Below are 22,525 nucleotides of genomic sequence, written 5' to 3'. Positions count from 1 at the left end.
GTTTCTATCTCATATCATTAAAACGTTATTTATAATTTAGTAAAGCTTGGTCTTAGCCGTTGTATACGACAGCGTCGGCCCCAGAGGGTTAATCAGTTGGTCCTCACTACATAACCTTTGAATTTGGTGGCTGACCAGTTGGTGGTTGAGGAATCTGGTGAGGATGCTCCGTGGTCATCTCACCATCTTTGGAGATCTTCCAGGCACGTTCAGCTGAAAGGAGGACACACAGGAGGGATTACATCTCCCAGTTCGCTTGGAAACATCTCAGGATCTCCCAGGAATAAATGGAAGATCTGGCTGAGGATAGGGAAGTGTGGGACGAGCAGCTTAGTCTGCTGTAAACACCACCCATACCCGGATAAGCAGCAGAAAATGAATTACAAGACTGACACCAAACAACAAGGTTAAACAACATTATTGTGTTCTTGTTTTTAAATTGTCTTTACAAACTGTTTGAAGGTGCAGTTTTAGAGCAGTCACACAGAAAGATTAGACACCGTCTCAGATTTGTCGAGTGGGAGTGCTGCTTCTGTTCCAGCAGAACTCAGCATCAGACTGGATCAAACTGTCATTTGTTGAACACTTGTGTGTGTGTGTCTGTGTGATTGTATGTCTCATGCAGAAGCCGGGCTGTGACTCCATCTTGGGTTCGAAACAGCAGGAGGATGCCTGCATGGTGTGTGGAGGCCAAAACACCACCTGCTTGCACCATAAGAGTGTGTATCAGAGCAACCACCTGGAGGCAGGTAGGATACAAACATTACACACCATCATCACGTTGCCTCCACAAGGAATCGATTCCAGCAGTTTCAGCACTGGATAATTCCAGACACATTTCTCCTAACACGTCTTATTAGTCATTCCAGTTTAGTCCAGATGCTATTGTGCGCCGATAACATGAACATTAACCACGGTTATAGTGCTGGCAATCAACAGCAGCCTTCCAGGAAGACGTTCAAACAACAACAACTTCCCAAAAATGACAGTTGTTTTCAATTTTCAGGAAGTGAAGAGAGGAACCTTCAGGCTACAGTCAAGGTTCTAAATGATTCTCGGCTCACAGCCAGGGAATCATTTTAAAGCGATTTAGGCGGTGGAGATGCTGTTTAAGTCTGACACTTCACAACACTTTTGTAACAGTCCAAAAGCTGAAGTGTTCTCTTTCTTTTATCCTCCATAACCATAGAAATATGCACACAGTGGCCCTGAAGGTCTGTTTATCTTGTCTTATTTCTTATACTGTATTTACTTCCACCAACAAAGTCTGTGTGTTTGTTTTTTGTGAACAGCCTGGAGCCCACGATGTTTCATATAACGTTATGAAAGTTCTACTGAAGATTCATCTCCCGATAGGCAAGAACTGATTCAATTTTCAAGGTTGTAGGTCAAAGGACAAAGTCAGAAAAAAATTTTAGAAAGTTGGAAAAAATCCCTATCTTTAAAATTGAGCGACTATTTAAAAATACATGACGCTGTCAAAAAAAAAGATCAAATTTCTTCCATATTTGAGAGACTTATGTAGGATATTATTTTTTATTGACTGACAAAATTTAATCCAGATTACAGATTTTGTGGTCATTTAAATTTAACATCGAAACCCCCATTTAATGTATATTTTACATTATATCTTAATCAAACATGCTCCAGTCACTCTCATATTTGGAAGTGAGGTGCAGACTGGCACTCACTATCACCTGGCCAAGTTTTTTCTGGATCTGATCCAGCTTGTGGATTTTGTGGAAATTTGAATTTAATATTGAAAAGCCCATTTGTTGTACATTTTGCATTATATCTCAATCAAAAGTGGCTCAGTCACTCTCATTTTTCTGTTATGGATTTACCTACACCACCAAAATTGGATGGAGGTTCCAGTTTTATGCCTGTTTGTCTGTCCTTCAGTTATCAGTCAGAAACCAAGTGCCAAAAAGCAATGACAAATAGTGCTTAGCAGAGATAACTAATGTTCTGTGAAAACTATCGAAAAAAAATAAATAAATCAGAGACTGAAAAACTTGAACCAAAACAAACCTGACAACACCACACAAACAACTTTGATTCAAGTGCATGAACTAAACACATACTCCTAACATTTGATCACATGTAATTTAGTTTATGAAAAGCCACTTCTAACAGGACTTTGACCTTGAACATTTTTTCCAGGGTAAAATTTTGTGGAATTGGAAACTAGTGTTGGTGGTTTGCACTCTTTGAGCGTGGTGGACCGGTTTATAATTAAACTCATAAAAGTGTCATACTGGTGTGAATTAGGCTCTTCTGGGATCCCCATCGCTGTAATCGAGGAACAAAATGACTGACTTCTTATCAAAAGTTGGTCCGAGCACCTCTCCATATGCTCACGCACTGTTTGTCTCTCACTGCATGCAGGAAAGTAATGAAACTAACCCCCTACCTAAAAGGGTATGTTCCCACTGACATTCTTGAATCTGGCACACACAGGGAGAACATACTGGCACAGTCCATAATCCGGTTTGTTCACGTTGGCCTGGCAAGTGGAAAGAGTTGAAATTCTTAAACCTTTGATGGCACATACCCCTGTGTTATATTGCTGCCTCTCTCACAGTGAGCAACGGGAACTTTTTCCATTGTCCTCTCACTGAAAACAATGGAATGTCCAGTTTGCCATGTGCTGTATGCTGCCCACATAATAATACATTATCAAAAGTACTTTTTGGGGATCATGTGTGACATATTTGCAAAGAATATATCTCATTGAATCAGCTGTGATGCTGAATCAGAGAATGAATTATCTCAAAAAGATGTCATGTGCTACCTATGAATACCATTTCTTTTCCTTTTTTTATACCTACATATGAACCCACCAGAGGGATCTCAGAAGAGCCTTATTACTGAAGGAGTCTGTTAACCAAAATCTGATTAAAAGTTTTTAACAATAATGTGGAACTCAGCCACAAGCCAGTGCATTCTGGGTGTCTATCCCAACCTGAGGTAAATGCGGAAAATTGGTTGAGAATGGGAAGCTACACTACTGTTGGGCAAAGAAGAAGAAGAGGCAGAGTGCATATCCCAAGGCAGCCAGAGAAGAGGAGTTAGAAGTGTGGACGTGATAGACGGGACTTTAAATATTGGCAGTATGACTGGTAAAGGGAGATTGTTGGCTGACACGATGGAGAGAGAAGTGGTCCTACTGTGTGTCCAAGAGACCAAGTGGAAGGGAAGTAAGACCAGGAGCATCTGAAGGTGGTTCAAACTGTTGTATTAGGGTGTGGATGGGAAGAGTAATGGTTTCAGAATCGATATAAAGGAAGAGTATCATCAGAGTGTGAAGCTGGAAACTGAAGGGGTGATGATGAATGTCATCAGTACATATGGCTCACAAGAGGGTTGTGATAAGGAGGAAAAGATTTCTGGAGCAAATTAGATGAAATGGTGGAGAGTGTACCCAAGAAAAAAAAAAGATATGACTGGGCCTGAGTTCAATGGGCATGTTGATAAAAAGAACAGAGGTGATGAGAAAGTGGTTACGGTATTAAGGAGAGGAATGTGAAAGGGCAGATGGTTATTTGCTAAGATATCCTGGAAAATGTTTTTTTTTCCAGCTTTATGTTTACATCATTGACATGAGACCAAGCAGTTCCAATTATTCAACTGGAGATACTGACCTGAGGAATATTCACACCAAGCTGCATGAAATTCTGCTTAGTGGTTTCTTTTAGTGGGTTATTTTGAACACAGGGAGAACTGATGGATGGCAGTGACATGAGAATGTCAAATGATGATGGCTGTAAACTCTGCTGTCTGCTTGAAAATATGACATTTCTTCATTAAAAAAAATACATCTTGTTCATCCATGTGAACTGTGCTTAGTTTTTATCAGAAACAGTTGAGCAGGAGCTGACGGCACTGTGCGGTCTTCAGAAGGCATGACGGCTGATGATCTGCGGTTGCGTTTCACTTCAGAATATCAGGGAAACCACAGAGCTGTCTCTGCCTGTTGTTGTTTTTCCTCTCAAGTGATGTAATGAATGTAATGAAAGCCAGTGATGATGACTCGTTCATAAATCTCCTTTCTGCCTCTAACTCAGTCCTGTAAACCATTCGTCACAGTTACCAATATAATAGCTTTTGACTGTTTTATAATACTTTTTGAAGAAAATTTCAGCATACATTACAGTGCAAGCAATAACCCGTCTGTTTTTGCAGACTTTTTCCACAGGTCGTGATTTTCTAATCTACTAATCCAGATGTTTGAGTCACTTATTAACTCTAAATTACTGATGACTGCAGAGTGACAGATAGACATAGAGTACATCGTTCAACACAGAAATACCACCACTTATATTTTGTAAAAATGCTGCTATTCTGTTGATAGTCGATACTTAAAGGCTGCTGTTATGTTGACAGTCTAAAATGCATAATCTACAACAAGTAGTGCAAATGCTTTAGGGGTGAGTCAACGTTCTTTCTGCAATTTAGGCAGCACAAAGTCTCAGCACACATCAGAGCAGTGAGCGCAAAAGGGCTGCATTAGCTCAGTTAGTCAGGGGTGGTGTGGGCATCACACAAAATTAACCAATCAGTTGCACCTGTCATTACTTTTATTGTACTTTTAAGTGTGCCAACTGCTTGTGGCGTAGCTATTGTACTCAGACGTGAGAAGTATTCTGGTGGGGAAATGGATGTACGAGCACGCACACACCCGAAATATATATATATATATATATATATATATATATATATATATATATATATATATATATCTATATATATATATATATACGAGGTCTGTGATAAAAGTAACGGACCTTATTATTTTTTCAAAAACCATATGGATTTGAATCACGTGTGATTACATCAGACATGCTTGAACCCTCATGGGCATGCAAGAGTTTTTTCACGGCTGTCGGTTACGTCATTCGCCTGTGGGCAGTCTTTGAGTGAGGAGTCGCCCACCCTCTCGTCGTTTTTTCATTGTTTAGGAATGGCTCAGAGACTGCTGCTTTGTTTGATCAAAATTTGTTCAAAAACTTTAAGGCACAACTGAGTGGACACCATTCGATAAATTCAGATGGTTTTCAGTAAAACTTTTAACAGCTGATGAGAGATTTTGGTCTGGTAGTGTCGCTTTAAGGACGGCCCACGGCGCCTGACGGCGATCTGCGCTTCGAGGCGGCAGTGTCTCGCCGTTTCAAGTTGAAAACTTCCACATTTCAGGCTCTGTTGACCCAGTAAGTCGTCAGAGAACAGAGAACTTTCAGAAGAAGTCGACATGAGGAGTTTATTCGGACATTCCATTGTTAACGGACATTTTCTAATGAAAGAACGTGCGGGCAGAGTCGCATGTCGGGCTGGACCCGACCGCGGGGGGTCGCGACAGGAAAAACACCTCCGTTGGAAACCTTAACGGGCAAGTTGGAACATGCCCAAGCTGTTAAACAATTTCTCAGTTACTCACTTGTTGAAAGCCATCAAAAGCCGCCTGAATTTTACAAATGGTTTTCAACACGGAGGTGTTTTTCCTGTCGCGGCGCACACAAATTCGCTGAGTCGTCACGGAAACGACTCGGCGAATTTGCGCGCACGTCTTTCATTACAAAATGTCCTTAAACAGTGGAATGTCCGCATAAAGTCCTCATGCCGGCCTCTTCTGAATCTTCTCTGTTCTCTCACGACGTGGGTGAATTAAGCCTTAAATTGGGATGTTTTCAGGTCGAAACAGGCTGACGACGGCGCCTGGAAGCGCTGCGCGACGTCCAGCTCCGTGGGAAGTCCTTACACCGACAGAAACACCCCATAATCTCTCATCAGCCGTTAAACTTTTCACCGAAAACCAGCTTAATTTCTCGAATAGTGTCCACTCGGATATTCCTCACAGGTCCAGAAAAAAGGTTGATAAAGCAACGCGCGCCGTCCGCAGCGGCTATTCAGACAAAGAGATTCCGACGGGCGAGGTGGAGCACTCCTCACTCAAGGCCTGCCCACAGACGAATGACGTCACCGACACACGTGAAAAAACTCACGCATGCGCACGAGGGTTCAAGCATGTCTGACGTATAATCATATGAATCAAATCCATTTATTTTTTGAAAAAATAAAAAGGGTCGCTGTTTTCATCACAGACCTCATGTATGTATATATAGATAGATAGATAGATAGATAGATAGATAGATAGATAGATAGATAGATAGATAGATAGATAGATAGATAGATAGATAGATAGATAGATAGATAGATAGATAGATAGATAGATAGATAGATAGATAGATAGATAGATAGATAGACAGACAGACAGACAGACAGACAGACAGACAGACAGACAGACAGTTAGTTTTGTGATGTCCCAAAGGCACTGTGGTACAACATATGCATGATGGTGGCAACACTGTTGTGGAACAGTCGTGTGTATATGGCCTGAATTTATGTCTTTCCTTGAATGTGGTAGAACTGTTGCAGGCCTGTTGTTTGTTTGTCATAAAACCATTTTCCCCTCCAAAATCATTGCGACAGTTGCTGACATACACACCTCTGTGGCCCACGGTGGCACCACTGGTGCATGTCTTTAAAAACAGCCACCATATTTTAGAGTTGCAGGAGTTGCCAAGCTTATTTTGAACATATGCATGATACTCTGCGACAGTTAAGTTGGTGACATATTGAGGCCCCTTGTTGCAGTGATGGGACAAGGTACTGAGACTTTGTGCTGCCTAAATTGCAGAAAGAACGTTGACTCACCAAAAGCATTTGCACTACTTGTTGTAGATTATGCAGCATCTGGCGTAAAACCTGTGCCAATTCAACATGCAGATCCAACTTGGATTTGCTGTGGCGACCCCGAGTGCAAACAAGGGAGCAGCCGAAGGGACTTACTTTTAGACTGTCAACATAACAGCAGCCTTTAAGTATCGACTATCAACAGAATAGCAGCATTTTTACAAAATATAAGTGGTGGTATTTCTGTGTTGAACGATGTACTCTATGTCTATCTGTCACTCTGCAGTCATCAGTAATTTAGAGTTAATAAGTGACTCAAACATCTGGACTAGTAGATTAGAAAATCATGACCTGTGGAAAAAGTCTGCAAAAACAGACGGGTTATTGCTTGCACTGTAATGTATGCTGAAATTTTCTTCAAAAAGTATTATAAAACAGTCAAAAGCTATTATGTTGGTAACTGTGACGAATGGTTTACAGGACTGAGTTAGAGACAGAAAGGAGATTTATGAACGAGTCGTCATCACTGGCTTTCATTGCATTCATTACATCACTTGAGAGGAAAAACAACAACAGGCAGCGACAGCTCTGTGGTTTCCCTGATATTCTGAAGTGAAATGCAACCGCAGATCATCAGCCGTCATGCCTTCTGAAGACCGCACAGTGCCGTCAGCTCCTGCTCAACTGTTTCTGACAAAAACTAAGCACAGTTCACGTGGATGAACAAGATGTACTTTATATGATGCCTTCTCCTTACTGTAATTTAATTTATTTCATTTATGTAGCACCAAATCACAACAAAGCTGCTTCAAGGCGGTTCACGCAAGTAAGATCGAGCCTTACCGACCCCTAAAGCAAGCACACAGGCAACAGTGGTAAAGAAAAAGTTCTTCTGATAATTTCAGGTAGAAACCTCAAGCAGACCAGACTCAATTGGTGACCCTCTGCTTGAGCCATGCTACTGGCACACTTGACAATTGTAAATATACAGGAAATTTTGGGAGTCCATGCTGGTGTCCAGAATGGCAGGCTTGTAGAAGAAGACACCCACTCCCACGTCTGGATGGAGCCGCACCTCAAACAGAGTGAAAGAAAAAAAAACAGAATCAGGCGGCAGAAAGACTACAAATAAGGCATAATCTGTCAGCATTAAGCAACAAGAAAAACAAAATAAATACTAAGGTGATCGCTGGCCACTAGCTGCTGTACAGAGTAAAGAGCCCATGGCTTGAAGCATGAAACTGTAAGATCTGGTGGATGGATTTGCATGATTCATAGCATAAAAATAGGAAACAGAATGTGATTTTTTTGACCTCTTAAAATAGGTCAAGGTTATCCATTTTTCAACTTGTCCAAGCTCTGGTTCCAAGAATGTTCCCTGTGAATTTGAAGACCCTGCCAGTATTAAGAATGGATTCATGCTGAGTACAGACAGACAGACAGACGGACGCAAAGCCTTTCAATTAAATTGAATTACAGTAAGGAGAAGGCATCATATACTATCCCATCACTGCGACAAGGGGCCTCAATATGTCACCAACTGAACTGTTGCAGATTATCATGCATTTGTTCAGAATAAGCTTGGCAACTCCTGCAACTCTAAAATATGGTGGCTGGTTTTAAAGAAGTGCAACAGAAGACAGAAGTCAGACTACCAGAGCAAGAAATTTAGCTGAGGAAGGTTCTGCAATTAGAAGCGAAACGTCCTTGCATCAAGCAACCCAGTCCAGTCAAAGATTCAAGCTCCTCTACTATGGAAACCACCTGGACAACTGAGAGCCTTCACAGAAACGTAACAAAATGTGGAAAAAGTGAAGCGCTGTGAATACTTTACAAATGCACTGTATTCTGCTGCAATTGGGGATTGAACCCACAAAACCCTCCATTGTAAGACAACCCCCGCTAGAGACTGAGTTATTGTTGACACATTGCAGGCTTTCTCCACCCTTTTAAGTTCAGATGCCCACTGTTGATGAAATTGGAATGTCATTCCCCTAATGTAGCAACCATGTCAACATGAATATATTTGTGGTTAAAACCATTATTCTAATCAAAGCCAATGGCTGGATGTCTTTGGTACCATGTCACTTCAGAGGGTCTTTGCTTACCCCTGGAATGACGTGTCCACCAATCTGTTTCTTAGGAAGACTATCACTTGCATTGTGAGGGACCATCTGCCTTGACAAGCTTTGACAGCTTTGTTGTCATGGATGTGGTGAAGAATAGCACCAGCACATTTTCCCAGGCATGATTTCTACAGGTCACCACAATGCTACCAACTTTTAATGTCCACTATCAAATAGCAAATAGGAAATACAGCTGTGTCTGTCATGCTTTTCTATCTAGCAGATGGTCAAAGCACTTTACAATGATGTCTCACATTTTCTTCCCCAGCCATGGCCAGTACCCATTTTCACAGCTGTGTGGCAAGAGATAATGCAGAATAAGTGTCTTGTCCAAGCACAAAGAGGGGTAGCATCTGTGGGATTCAAACCCATGACCTAATTTTGGCAGGCCAGCTCCTGATCCAGTGAGCTGCTTGCTCTACAATGTACCATAGTGTAGTAGTAGTATGCAATACCACAATTAAATAAGGCTCTGAGCTCTTTCCTTGTCTTTTAATACAACTTATAGGGAGCATTCTGTTGACAGATGGCAATGTCCCCAATTTGAACACTCATCTTAACAAGCGTTACTCCATGCCTGTACCCCTTTTCCTTTTATGTTCCACTGTAAGCCGTCAAACAAAAGTTCACATGTATGACTTACGTTTATGTTTCACATCTGAGCTTTGTTGGGTCAAGTCCCAACATTCTACTTCAAAGTCTCAAGGAGTTGTCTGGATGCTACCTGTTAAATCTATTTTGTCGTAATAATGTCAAGTTGTAAAAGTTGAATTTTCCTTTAATCTCGTAAATGAGTCATAAAGGATAAAAACCAGCATCAAGACAAAGTCTATAACAGTGTGCTTCTTTTGACTAGGTGGGCCATTTGGATACAGTGAAGTGGCCATGATACCAGCTGGAGCCACTCACATTCGAGTCACTGATAACAGCAAGAACTACCTTGGTAAGCTTTGTGAACATAAGATTTATATTTCTGCAGATGGAGATCTGTGCCATCAGTTCTACCCTTTGGATTCATTTGTAGACTTTTAATTGCTTCCTCTTCCCGGAGCCAGGAGAAGGTCAGAAATCCAGTCTAGTCTCTGGATCTACTGTTTTCCTGGCAACAAAATCACCAGGGGCATCTATTCTCATCTGTGTGTATGAGACAAAAATAAAACAGGCACACTCTGTGGTCTTGAAGGATGTGCTCATAAACTCTTTATCTGGCTATTGGGACCAGGCAGGTGAAAGTACTTTCATCTGGCATCATGGAAAACCTTTGTCCCAGCACGAAACACATGCAGCTGCTATATATAGTCAACTTGCATATTTCTGCTTTCCACAGCCTGACCTTATAATGACCTGCTGATTCAGAGACTTAGAAATTGGTGGCAATGGGTTATTAGAAATGCTGAATTCATTTAGCAATAGCAAGTAGTTCTTCTTCCCTTCTTTCATTTCCGTCACTTTTTTCTGTGGTTCAGCCCTCCAGAATGGCCGCTCCCAGTTTGTGATCAATGGTAATTGGAAAATCAGTGTTCCAGGTGAGTACAGCATAGCTGGGACAAAGCTACTGTATCGGCGCGCGGCAGACACCTGGGAGAGCTTCGAGGTGGCAGGACCCACGCAGGAAGACCTTCATCTCATGGTGAGAACAGCGTAGCACGTCTAACAGCCATTATTTATGAACGTGAATTGATACAAGAAAAAGAAAATCCTATTTTACTCATAATTCAATTTGATTCAGTTTGATACTTCCAGAAAAGAGCTGATCTATAATTAAAAGTGTAATTGAAAAATGTCTGAAGCCTCAACAGTGGCCAATGGAGGCCACTATTACTTGTATAAAATAATGAATTCAAAACCTATACAGTCCGGTTTGGAGTTTACTCACAGTCCATGTGCTACTTGTGCAGGTGCTGGCAACAGACAAAAACCCAGGCATAGAGTACGAGTACTGGCTGCCACCAGACCGTTATGCCCTCTACCACGCAAGGAGGAGTCCTCTGCGTCAGGCTCACCACACTGCCACCTACTTTCCACGGCTACAATCTACAACCACTACTTCCACCACCACCAGGCTGCCTACTGTGACAAGCCAACCACACTGGTGTAAGACCTGACTCCAGCTTCATTTAACCACCTTTATGGTGCATAGATGATGCCATAACTGTAATGGATTACCTCACATTATAATTAAATACCATGCATTGCTTCTATACCACCAAATCAGCCCTACTGATGTCAGGAAGAACTCTGAACGTACATACCAAAATATTTTGGGTCATTGTAGGCTCTACTACTGTCATTCTAAATGGGTATATAACCAGTCTTTTATTTTAGGAAGTTTTCACACCATGGTCCATTTATTCTCATTGTTCAGTTTAGAATGTGTCAACACACCCCACACAACCCCCTTCATTCCATCTGTAGGGGTGGTGGATTTATTTTTTTAATAATATAACTGCAGTTTAGCAAAACATGTTCTGGATCATAAATCACTCTGCATCTTATACTGTTCCATTGTTTTACCGTATTTCAATTACTGTGTAGAAATATGAGGTAATAACTGTATTTATTATATGGTATGGGGTTTTGCCAACTTCTGATTGGCCCATTCGCCACTTTCTGAGCTGTACCACATGCTGAGTTGACCACTGGTGGAGCCGAGTAGACCGCAAGTGCGAAACAAGTACATTTCGCGTGTACCGTAGCGCTAGCTAATCGAGCGACGCCTTCTATCAATAACGACCAATCAGATAATGCGATACAACGCCTACTTTGGCTGTCAGTTTGTTGACGAGATGGCAGAAGACAGGTTTGCGTCTGTTAGCGACGTTGAATTAAAACGAATTTTACACGAAACAGATGTGAGGAGTACCTGCAGAAATACACAGTCAGCAGCCAACCTGTTTCGCAAGTACGTCACTGAAAAGGGACATGCGCCCAACTTTGAAACCTATGACAGATGGATGCTTGAAGGAGTACTCAGTCGATTTTCCGCGGAAGCTAAACAGGCAAATGGCGAACTTTATAAGAAAACAAGCCTGATGACTCTTCATCACGGACTTAATAGGCATCTCCAGTCGATCGATGGGATGTCAGTTGGTGCAGTATGACAGTAATAATAAAGAGTTGAAACTTGAGATTGATTTTTCAGTTTTCTTGTTTACCATATAATAAAGCAGTTATAGACTTTTGATTTCGGTGTACCTGTGACCTGTGGACCTGGTCAGGATGGGGTTCATCTTGGCCAAGGCCTCGGTGAACCCCATCCTGACCAGGTCAGCATAATCATGGGTACACCTCATCAAAAGTCTATAACTGTATAGAGTTCAATGAAATTACTAATTATTCTTCAAAAAAGGGCAATACGGGTCATTCATAATGTCAGCTATCAAGATCGTACTTACTCTTCTTAAAATCAAAACTATTAAAATTAACAGACGTAGTAAAATTCCAAACAGCACAGCTTTTGTACAAAAATGACCTTTTACCAAAAAATATACAGAAATTGTTTAAGGATCGAGTGAGGGGATATCAATTACGAGGGAAATACAATTTCAAAATGAACAAAATCCGCACAAACAAGAAATGATTCTGCATTTCATTCTGTGGGGTGAGACTGTGAAACAGTATATTCATCAGTTTAAAACAAAATAGAAGGAATGTGTTTTCATGGGATACAGGGGTGAAGTGTGAGAGTTACTAGGTGATTACGGGAAACTGTTATTGATTATTTATTTCTATATTTGTTTATGGATTTATTTATGTTCATTGTTAGCTGGGTCTATCTTTTCTTTTGTGTTTTGTTTTGTCGGGTTCCTTATGTCTTTGTCTATTTTCTAAAATTGTATTGTATCATTGTATCATTATTATTGTTACTATTAGTTGTTGCTATTATTATTATTATTATTATTATTATGATGATGATTGTCAATAGTATTTTAAGGAAACAGGGATTGATATGTAAATCATTATACAGGGAGAAGGGGTGGGATTAGATAAGTTTCAACTTCTCACTCCTTTTTGAACTAACATTAATTTTACATTGTCTGTTGTTGTTTTTATTTTTTCTTGTGTTATGTTTGAAATAATTCTTATTCAATTCAGTTCAGTTTATTTTATGATAGAAAGTTATCAATAATTGGGGTGTGGTTCCTTTGATTGACAGCTGTGTGCTGGAAAGCCAAGCATAGATCCCTGCTCATTTTAGTTCCTCAACTACAAATTGCCCTCAGTATATTGAAATGCACACTGTACAATTTTAAAATTGTATTTTCTACACTTCACACCACAACCGATAATCCTTCACTCAACATTCACTCTGGATTTTTGTCACTCATTACCAAAGTCAGTCATAATGAATGAAATAAATATTTTCGAGGAAGTTAAAATTTGGAAATGTAAATTTTTTGCTGCAAGTATGATGTTTTTTTTCCTTGTCCAGCAAATCGTTAGAGCTATAAAGTACCTATAATTAACAGATGGTTTGTGGTTCTTAGTGTTCCCTGGCGACTGGCCTGTGCAACCGCCACATCAACCTTCACACCACCACCAGCACCCTCGCCAGCCTGTCCTGCCCCGCCTGGAGCGCGAGGACAACTACAGAAACCAGCTGCCAGAGCCTTCACCTGGAAGTACGTTCACGCCACCACATCATCTGCCCAACAGACCACACAGTGAATACATTTTAAGGGCACATTTGTTGAATTTAATGAAAGAAATTAACAGTTATGTTGGCTTTAGTCTGTTCAATACTGTAAGGTGGTTCCACTTTGAGGTATCTTATCTCTACTGGCCACTTCATTTGTTACACCCGTTCAACTGATTATTCAAGCACATATTCATTGAGTCCGTGACACAGCAGACGTTTATTGCATTTAGGCATGTAGACATGATCTGGTCCAATAAAGAAAAAACATCCAGTGAGTGTATGTTCTGTGTGTGGAAATGCTGAGAGAGGTCAGAGAAGAACAGCAAGACTGGGTTGAACTGGTTTAAAGCACCAATAACTCTGTAAGTAAAGGAATGTGCAGTGCTGGACTTTAGAACATGTTTTGGTGGTCTAATGCACAAATGCTTTGTTGTGACGGATGATATGAATTCCTCAGCTCTATCCAGCTTCACATTTGATTTGGAGGGTGCGGGCTCTGGGTGTGAGAATGACAGCCGCGTCGAATGGAGACTGGCACTGTGCTGTGAGCCGCATCGTGCCAAGTGAACCACAGAGCCCTGAGTACCTTAAAAAAAAAAATTACATTTAAAAAAGTGATTTACAGCAGTTTCACATGTTTAACATACAACCCCTGGCAAAAAATTATGGAATCACCGGCCTCAGAGGATGTTCATTCAGTTGTTTAATTTTGTAGAAAAAAAGCAGATCACAGACATGACACAAAACTAAAGTCATTTCAAATGGCAACTTTCTGGCTTTAAGAAACACTATAAGAAATCAAGAAAAAAAGATTGTGGCAGTCAGTAACTGTTACTTTTTTAGACCAAGCAGAGGAAAAAAATATGGAATCACTCAATTCTGAGGAAAAAATTATGGAATCACCCTGTAAATTTTCATCCCCCAAATTAACACCTGCATCAAATCAGATCTGCTCATTGACATTGACCCTATGCCATGACATTGACCCTATGTGTCTTTTTGCAAGGAATGTTTTTGCAGTTTTTGCTCTATGGCAAGATGCATTATCATCTTGAAAAATGATTTCATCATCCCCAAACATCCTTTCAATTGTCCAGAATATCAACATAAACTTGTGCATTTATTGATGATGTAATGACAGCCATCTCCCCAGTGCCTTTACCTGACATGCAGCCCCATATCATCAATGACTGTGGAAATTTACATGTTCTCTTCAGGCAGTCATCTTTATAAATCTCATTGGAACGGCACCAAACAAAAGTTCCAGCATCATCACCTTGCCCAATGCAGATTCGAGATTCATCACTGAATATGACTTTCATCCAGTCATCCACAGTCCACGATTACTTTTCCTTAGCCCATTGTAACCTTGTTTTTTTCTGTTTAGGTGTTAATGATGCCTTTCATTTAGCTTTTCTGTATGTAAATCACCTTTTCCTTTAGGCGGTTTCTTACAGTTCGGTCACAGACGTTGACTCCAGTTTCCTCCCATTCGTTCCTCATTTGTTTTGTTGTACATTTTTCAATTTTTGAGACATATTGCTTTAAGTTTTCTGTCTTGACGCTTTGTCTTCCTTGGTCTACCAGTATGTTTGCCTTTAACAACCTTCCCATGTTGTTTGTATTTGGTCCAGAGTTTAGACACAGCTGACTGTGAACAACCAACATCTTTTGCAACATTGCGTGATGATTTACCCTCTTTTAAGAGTTTGATAATCCTCTCCTTTGTTTCAATTGACATCTCTCGTGTTGGAGCCATGATTCATGTCAGTCCACTTGGTGCAACAGCTCTCCAAGGTGTGTTCACTCCTTTTTAGATGCAGACTAACGAGCAGATCTGATATGATGCAGGTGTTAGTTTTGGGGATGAAAATTTACAGGGTGATTCCATAATTTTTTCCTCAGAATTGAGTGATTCCATATTTTTTTCCTCTGCTTGGTCTAAAAAGGTAACCGTTACTGACTGCCACAATCTTTTTTTCTTGATTTCTTATAGTGTTTCTTAAAGCCAGAAAGTTGCCATTTGAAATGACTTAGTTTTGTGTCATGTCTGTGATCTGCTTTTTTTCTACAAAATTAAACAACTGAATGAACATCCTCCGAGGCCGGTGATTCCATAATTGTTGCCAGGGGTTGTATAAACTGAATCCAGTTTCATATTTCATAGATGCTTAAAAAGGCGGGGGGTGGGGGGTTTGAACGGGCATGTAAGCATTTTTCTTTCTTTTTTTTTTTTTTGGCCTTTCAGCTTCTGGGGGGGCTCCACTCCCCAGACCCCCCTAATTACAGCCCTCTTAACTCCCCTGCCACTTTAAGCATTTTTTAAATGTAGATGTAACTTAATATTAAACTTTTCAGCTAGTTGACAATAGGGCTGTACAGTATGCCCAAATTATGATGTGTGAAATATTGTCATATCGTTATGATGTATGATATGAGATTTCACACAAAGTGCAGCAACAGTGAAAATTAAACATTCGTAAACAAAACAGTAATAATACCACACTCAAGGGCGTAGGTTTGGTCTCAGCTTTGGTAGGGACAATACCACCCCCCCCCCCCGGCCCCCCTGCTCACCACCATCACCCCCTAACCCACTCATACCATTAGACGCACAAGTACAGCATAATACATAACATATGACGACATAATGCTGAATAATTTAACACTTTATTTACAATATTAAGTGTGTAGGCAAATAAACAAATAGCTTAAATAACAAAATTGCACCCAAAATCACGAATCCATTCTATAGGCCTACACCTGAGAGAACAAGACAACAACAAAAAATATACTTGTGGAGCTAACAAAAAAAAAAAAAAGTTTTTGCAAACAAGATGTATAATCTATTCTCTTCATCAATAATGCAGTTGTAGGTATCTGGCAACCTAATTTGCCCAAAAAAAAAAAAAAAAGGGATTTCCAATTATATATATGGTGTATTACGGTAAACGTAAGCCTGTGATGTCATAACGCAGAGGAAAAACACGGAAGTTTCACACTAGTGCGCCGCTGATTCTCATTACCGTAAGTTCTCATGTAAGCCCTCACTCTGAAAAATTTCAACACTGACAGCAAGCCAAGAACCCGTGCTTTCCAACAGTGTGCTATATGTTGCATATATTACAGTAAAGTGCGTTCGGTGACTTTTGAAACGAGGGAAAAGTATGAAAAAGAGCGCAAAACTGACAGAAAAGTACATAGACATACAGCAAACATAAATGTAGTATTTTTTGAGGAAAAGGCAGGGTGTTAGTGTCATTTGTGAAGGTGTGTTTGTGTGGGTGTGCAGTTTATTTTAAGTGTGGCGCACAGCATTGTTCGCAACCCCTCCCCCCCGCCCTTCTTGTTTTTCTGCACCGGAGCAGTGTTGCCAGATATGAAATATGAAACTATCGTACCAAAACCTCAAAATTATCGTATTTTGGGAGAAATTATCGTACACAAACAAAACGCATACAACGTAGCTATTTTAGCGTTTTTTTTTTAATTTACAAAGAATTTTATGTCACATTTTTAAACAGTAATTATAGTAATGGGGAAACTATGGCACAAAAAGAACGCAAATGCACAAGCAAGACTGTGAAGTAACACAAACGTGTTAATTACCAGAGTAGAAAGAGTCGAACTCAACCTTGAGGTCGCTGTCATCATCCGATGCCATGGACACTTGTGCAGATTTTGTTGAACACAGAAAAAATGTTGACACCTCCATAAGGAACTTGAACTTTTTTTTTATTTTTCTTGTATATCTCTTTGCTCTTGTGTTTTGTTCGTTTGTTATTGCATTTGTTGAAATACAGTTTCGAAAAAAAAAAAAAGATGTTGGTTGGGGAATCTTCCTGTCCTGTCCTGCAGAGATTGGATGGGAACTCATTACTTTGTATGGGGAGGGGGCGGGCTTTCAAATGACTGTCCCGACAGCCCAAAGCCAGCAGCAGCCCTGTGTGTGGTGTGTCTTTGATGCCGCCTGAGTGCAACGCCTGCAAAATGATTCTTGGGTGTCAGAGAGAGATGCGTGTTTGGGCAACCATCTGAAATTATCGTACATATTGGGTTTTTTCCCATTATAGATCGTACATCGTACAGATGGCAAAACTATCGTACAAATACGATAATTATCGTACATCTGGCAACACTGCACTGGAGCCACCCATCCTCTGCGCTCCGGGACCTCCCACTTTACAAATGAAGCACTGCCTGCCACGAGATGCGCTTTGTTTACGTCCATGTGAGAAGAACGTGAGCCAATGAAATTGCAACATGGTAACCCTGTCATTCTGGCACGTCGAAAACACAAAACGTGACGACTAAAATTATAGTATCGAGTTCGCAAAAAAATAGTGAATGATTTTGTTATATAAACAAAAATGCTAAATATTCGTAGGGACTATTTTGCCATCCCAAAATATTGGTTGTGACTTGTCCCTATGGTCCATATGCAAACCTACGCCCCTGACCACACTCATTTTGCACTCATCATAAGGTTAGAATACTGTGCCTCCAAAACTATTGTAACACTTGGAATTTCACACATTTTAATTTGTTTATGCCATTTCAAATACAAGAAATACAAAAAATATAAAGAATAAAAATTTCTAAAATTATCTTCCTCAAACTCAAACTGAAAGCAAATCTCTAAAACTTGATAAAACCTGTAAAAAATAATCAGCTTTATTGCCAGTTTTCTTTAGACAAGTCAGGGGATGGAAACATGATCATTTCCAAGTCACTGAATATGTCTTGGACTTTATTTAAGTTATGAAGAAAATACAAAGGTTTCTTTCACCAAAACATCAAATCTACGAGGGCTGTCAATAAAGTATAGGTCATTTTTATTTTTTCAAAAACTATATGGATTTCATTCATATGTTTTTACGTCAGACATGCTTGAACCCTCGTGAGCATGCGTGATTTTTTCCACGCCTGTCGGTGACGTCATTCGCCTGTGAGCACTCCTTGTGGGAGGAGTCGTCCAGCCCCTCGTCGGAATTCCTTTGTCTGAGAAGTTGCTGAGAGACTGGCGCTTTGTTTGATCAAAATTTTTTCTAAACCTGTGAGACACATAGAAGTGGACACGGTTCGAAAAATTAAGCTGGTTTTCGGTGAAAATTTTGACGGCTGATGAGAGATTTTGAGGTGATACTGTCGCTTTAAGGACTTCCCACGGAGCGAGACATCGTGCAGCGCTCCCAGGCGCCGTCGTCAGCCTGTTTCAAGCTGAAAACCTCCACATTTCAGGCTCTATTGATCCAGGACGTCGTGAGAGAACAGAGAAGTTTCAGAAGAAGTCGGTTTCAGCATTTTATCCGGATATTCCACTGTTAAAGGAGATTTTTTTTAATGAAAGACGTGCGGACGGGTCTGCGCGTCTGGACGCAGCCAGCGCGGTGCGGCGGCACAGGAAAAACACCTCCGTGTTGATAACCATTTGTAAAATCCAGGCGGATTTTGATGGCTTTCAGTGGAGTGAGTATATGAGAAATTGTTTAACAGCTGGACATGTTCCAACTTGTCCTTAAGGCTTTCAACAGAGGTGTTTTTCCTGTGGCGGAGTGTCGCGGCGGCTGCGAGCCGACGCTGCAATCCGCCCGCACGTCTTTCATTAAAAAAATCTCCTTTAACAGTGGAATATCCGGATAAAATGCTCCCACAAGGAGTGCTCACAGGCGAATGACGTCACCGACAGGCGTGGAAAAACTCACGCATGCGCACGAGGGTTCAAGCATGTCTGACGTAAAAACATATGAATGAAATCCATATAGTTTTTGAAAAAAATAAAAAGGACCTATACTTTATTGACAGCCCTCGTAGGCTTTCATGTCAAATGTACGTTCTGTCAAATTGTTGCTGAACTTTCAGGTCTTCTTTTTAAGAAAATCCTCCTCTGCACCACTTCATCAGGAAGCTGGATTTTATATTTTTAATTAATTTATATCAAGTTGTAGCCATTTGCTTTCAGTTTGAGTTTAAGGAAGATAACTTGAGATTTATTTAGCTAAAGTTGTGTCACTGAGACAGCAAAATTAAAAGGTTATTTAAAAATGAGTCCTTCAGAGAGCAAAATTAAGAGGTTACGCAGGTTTTATACAGAACAGAGGAGGAGTAAATTATGTGCATTTCTATCAGCCTGAGCGTTTTCATGTGCATCTCATGAATCAACAGCTGCCTGCTTGTTTAAAATCATATATATATATATATATATATATACATATATATATATATATATATATATATATATATATATATATATATATATATACATATATATATATATATATATATGAGAAATGCCGCTTTTAACAACCTGGACCTCATTTTAGGCATAACGGTCGTTTACTCAAGATACATTTTTGGTGTCATTTGGAGTCCCTGGTTCAGACAACGTATTGAGTTCAAATCTGAGTAAAACATTTTTCTTCTTCTACTAAGGTGGATTAGAACTTTTGTTACACAGCACCAACTACTGTACAGGAGGGACCTAGCAGTCAATATGTGTCACTGATTTCAAAATGCAGCTCTTTTCAACCAGACGTGCAGTGCTGTGACATGTCAATCATCTGTGTCCATCAGATTTCACAGGAGTCCAGTGCAACCTTGGCCTCTGCTCTTGCTCCGCCCGTGCCAGGAAGTGTTCAACATTTGACATTTCCTATTTCACTGTGGACTCAAAATCTGGCACTTCCTGTTTCAGTCTCAACTTGCCACCAAATTCCCGCGAGATCTCAGCTCATGGGATCCAGGAAGTGTTTGACATGTGACATTTCCTCTTTCACTGTGGACTCCAAATTTGGCACTTCCTGTTTTGAACTCCCTGTACCATGAGGGAGCGTTGTGCCACTGCGCGTCGCTTTGCTCATGTTATATTTTAGCTTATGAAAAGCCACTTCAAACAGGACATTGACCTTGAATTTTTTTTCCAAGGTAAAAATTTGTGGAATTGTAATCTCATGTTGGTGGAGGTTTGCTCTCTATGAGCATGGTGCTGTAATTACATAAAGTTTCTGTTCAACTATGGCTGACATTTCTAGTGCAGGAGAAATACCAGCCAGTAGAACTGGTCTTGTGTTTCCTACCTAGTCGTACATCATCAGATTTAGATGCAGTCTAACTGTGGTGAGACCTCAATGGAAACAAAATGGCTGGGAAAAGGAAGTGAATGTGGTCAATGTTTTGATGACCTTATGAAAATTTGTAGGGAAATTGCCCAAAAACAACATGGATAACTACCCAAAATTTGAAAATCAGTATTATGGCACCAAAAGGGTAGTATGTGGTTACAGTACCCTTGTTGTACTATTTGGGGAGAGCCCTGGAGTAATTGAGTTGAGGCTCATTCTTTTTCTGAATTTTTCTTATTAAAATAATTTAAATCTGTTATTTAAAGGTAAGATAGCTGCACAATGCTTATGAAGTTAAATGTTCTATTATTCTGTTTCTGAATTCAGGTTTTTCAGAAGTCAAACTACAATGATGGTTTAGTTCTGATCCTTTCATTCTGCAGGGCATTGTGGGAAATGTAGGCGTGCTCGGGGTCGAAGGGAACGTGAGAGACAATATTGCCAGAAGGACTTTGGTGAGTAAGAGCTTTATATTGTCACTGTCTTATTTTAATCTGGAATGCTAACATTGTTTACAAATTAATGAATTAACATATTATTTTCTCCCAGTTTTCCGAGCTAAAGTCCTCGGGAAGTTGTACAGAGGTGAGGAGACACGTTATGACATCCAAATCATTCACACCTACCGGAACCGTTTCCGCCTAGAGCACCGAGAATTCTTGTGGGTCCAGAACGTGTGTGACTGCCCCCATCTGGAGAAGGGGAAGCAGTACGTGCTGATGGTGCGGCGGCACATTAATTACGAGCACACGTTAAACCGTATCCTGCTGGAAGAGGAGAGCTACATGGTGCCGTACCGACCCAGAGAGGATGCACTGTTGCGCCCACTCGAGAGGCTCTGTAGCAACAGGGGGCCGAAACAGCCCACAGAACTGAGGGGCCGAGTGTAGAGACATGTCCACTGTTTAGTTTCTGAACAGAAAAAAAAAAGTCTAATCTGCTCTGACTGATCCAAAGGAGCAGACGGGGAGGTGGACGCCACAGTGGTGTTTCTTCGAGAAGGATGACAGCTGGATTGCACACGGACTGTGTTCAGCTTCACTGAAAAGCCTGGCCACCTTATTTTACCACATAGAGCACTTTAGGTGGACGTGTGTGTCCACCTTTAAACAGATACCAAAGAGAACAACACAGACTGAGACAGTCTGTTTGTTGTTGTTCTTTCATTTTGTATAATGTTGAATTTATTTGTGTTTAAAGGAAAACTCCACCTCCAGACACTTGTAAAAGCCAACAAATAATCATTATAAGGTCATTATAAGGTCAGGCTTATTTACAGCAGCTCAGTGGAGCATAAAACCAGTTTCAGCAACATGACACGTCAACAATATGCATCCAAGTCCATAAATGTTTGGACAGCGATGAAGTTATTATGTGTCCAGCATAGGGTTTTGGGGCTTAAAGCATAAGTTGAAGGAAAATTAGTACTTTATGCAGATCAAGAAGTTGTTGTTGTTGGTCTTTTGGCTGCTCCCAGTTTCTTGGGATCCCAACAGAGGATCCAGTGCTAATCTATATTGGGATTTGGCACAAGCTTTACACTGAATACCTTTCCTGACACAAGTCCTCTTGTGCACAACCAGTCAAAGGTTTGGACACACTGGCATTCCATTAATATTCGGGATAAGGTCAATATTCCGGTTTCTGAATCATTAGGAATATCCCGTTTACATACGTACTTAAGCAGACAGAGTTACTCCTGTATACATGGTCATTGGTATCATTTGGAATATCCCCATCTAAACAGCAAAGCACGTCTTCCACCGGTGCTTGATTTGGTCTGGCATTCGTGTAAGTCCTGCTTCGCGTAACTTTTCGGCCACCTTCTTGTAAATGTCGCTATCTTGGTACTTTCTACCGTCAATAAAAGACATTATATTCATATCTGCTAATGAAGTACTCTGTTTCCTCCTCGCTCCAAAAGTGTGGTGCTGTGCTGCCGCATC

General features: G+C 40.5%; 1 protein-coding gene across 1 annotated transcript in view; it reads left to right on the top strand.

Annotated features, from left to right (window-relative positions):
• adamtsl5 (ADAMTS like 5) overlaps positions 1-21,500 on the top strand; it is a 63,488-nt gene extending 41,988 nt beyond the window's left edge. The window contains exons 6-12 of the mRNA XM_034163623.1: positions 626-749; positions 9,676-9,762; positions 10,286-10,449; positions 10,718-10,913; positions 13,307-13,441; positions 20,963-21,034; positions 21,129-21,500. Coding sequence (XP_034019514.1) covers positions 626-749; positions 9,676-9,762; positions 10,286-10,449; positions 10,718-10,913; positions 13,307-13,441; positions 20,963-21,034; positions 21,129-21,469 — 1,119 coding nt within the window. The 3' untranslated portion in view covers positions 21,470-21,500. The remainder of the gene's footprint in view (positions 1-625; positions 750-9,675; positions 9,763-10,285; positions 10,450-10,717; positions 10,914-13,306; positions 13,442-20,962; positions 21,035-21,128) is intronic.
• Positions 21,501-22,525: the final 1,025 nt, after the last annotated feature.

This window comes from Thalassophryne amazonica, chromosome 2 (genome assembly GCF_902500255.1).
Source record: "Thalassophryne amazonica chromosome 2, fThaAma1.1, whole genome shotgun sequence".
In the NCBI taxonomy this organism is placed as follows: Eukaryota; Metazoa; Chordata; class Actinopteri; order Batrachoidiformes; family Batrachoididae; genus Thalassophryne; species Thalassophryne amazonica.
The sequence above is the reverse complement of the archived record's forward strand: the minus strand, read 5'-3'. Positions and strand labels throughout refer to the sequence as shown.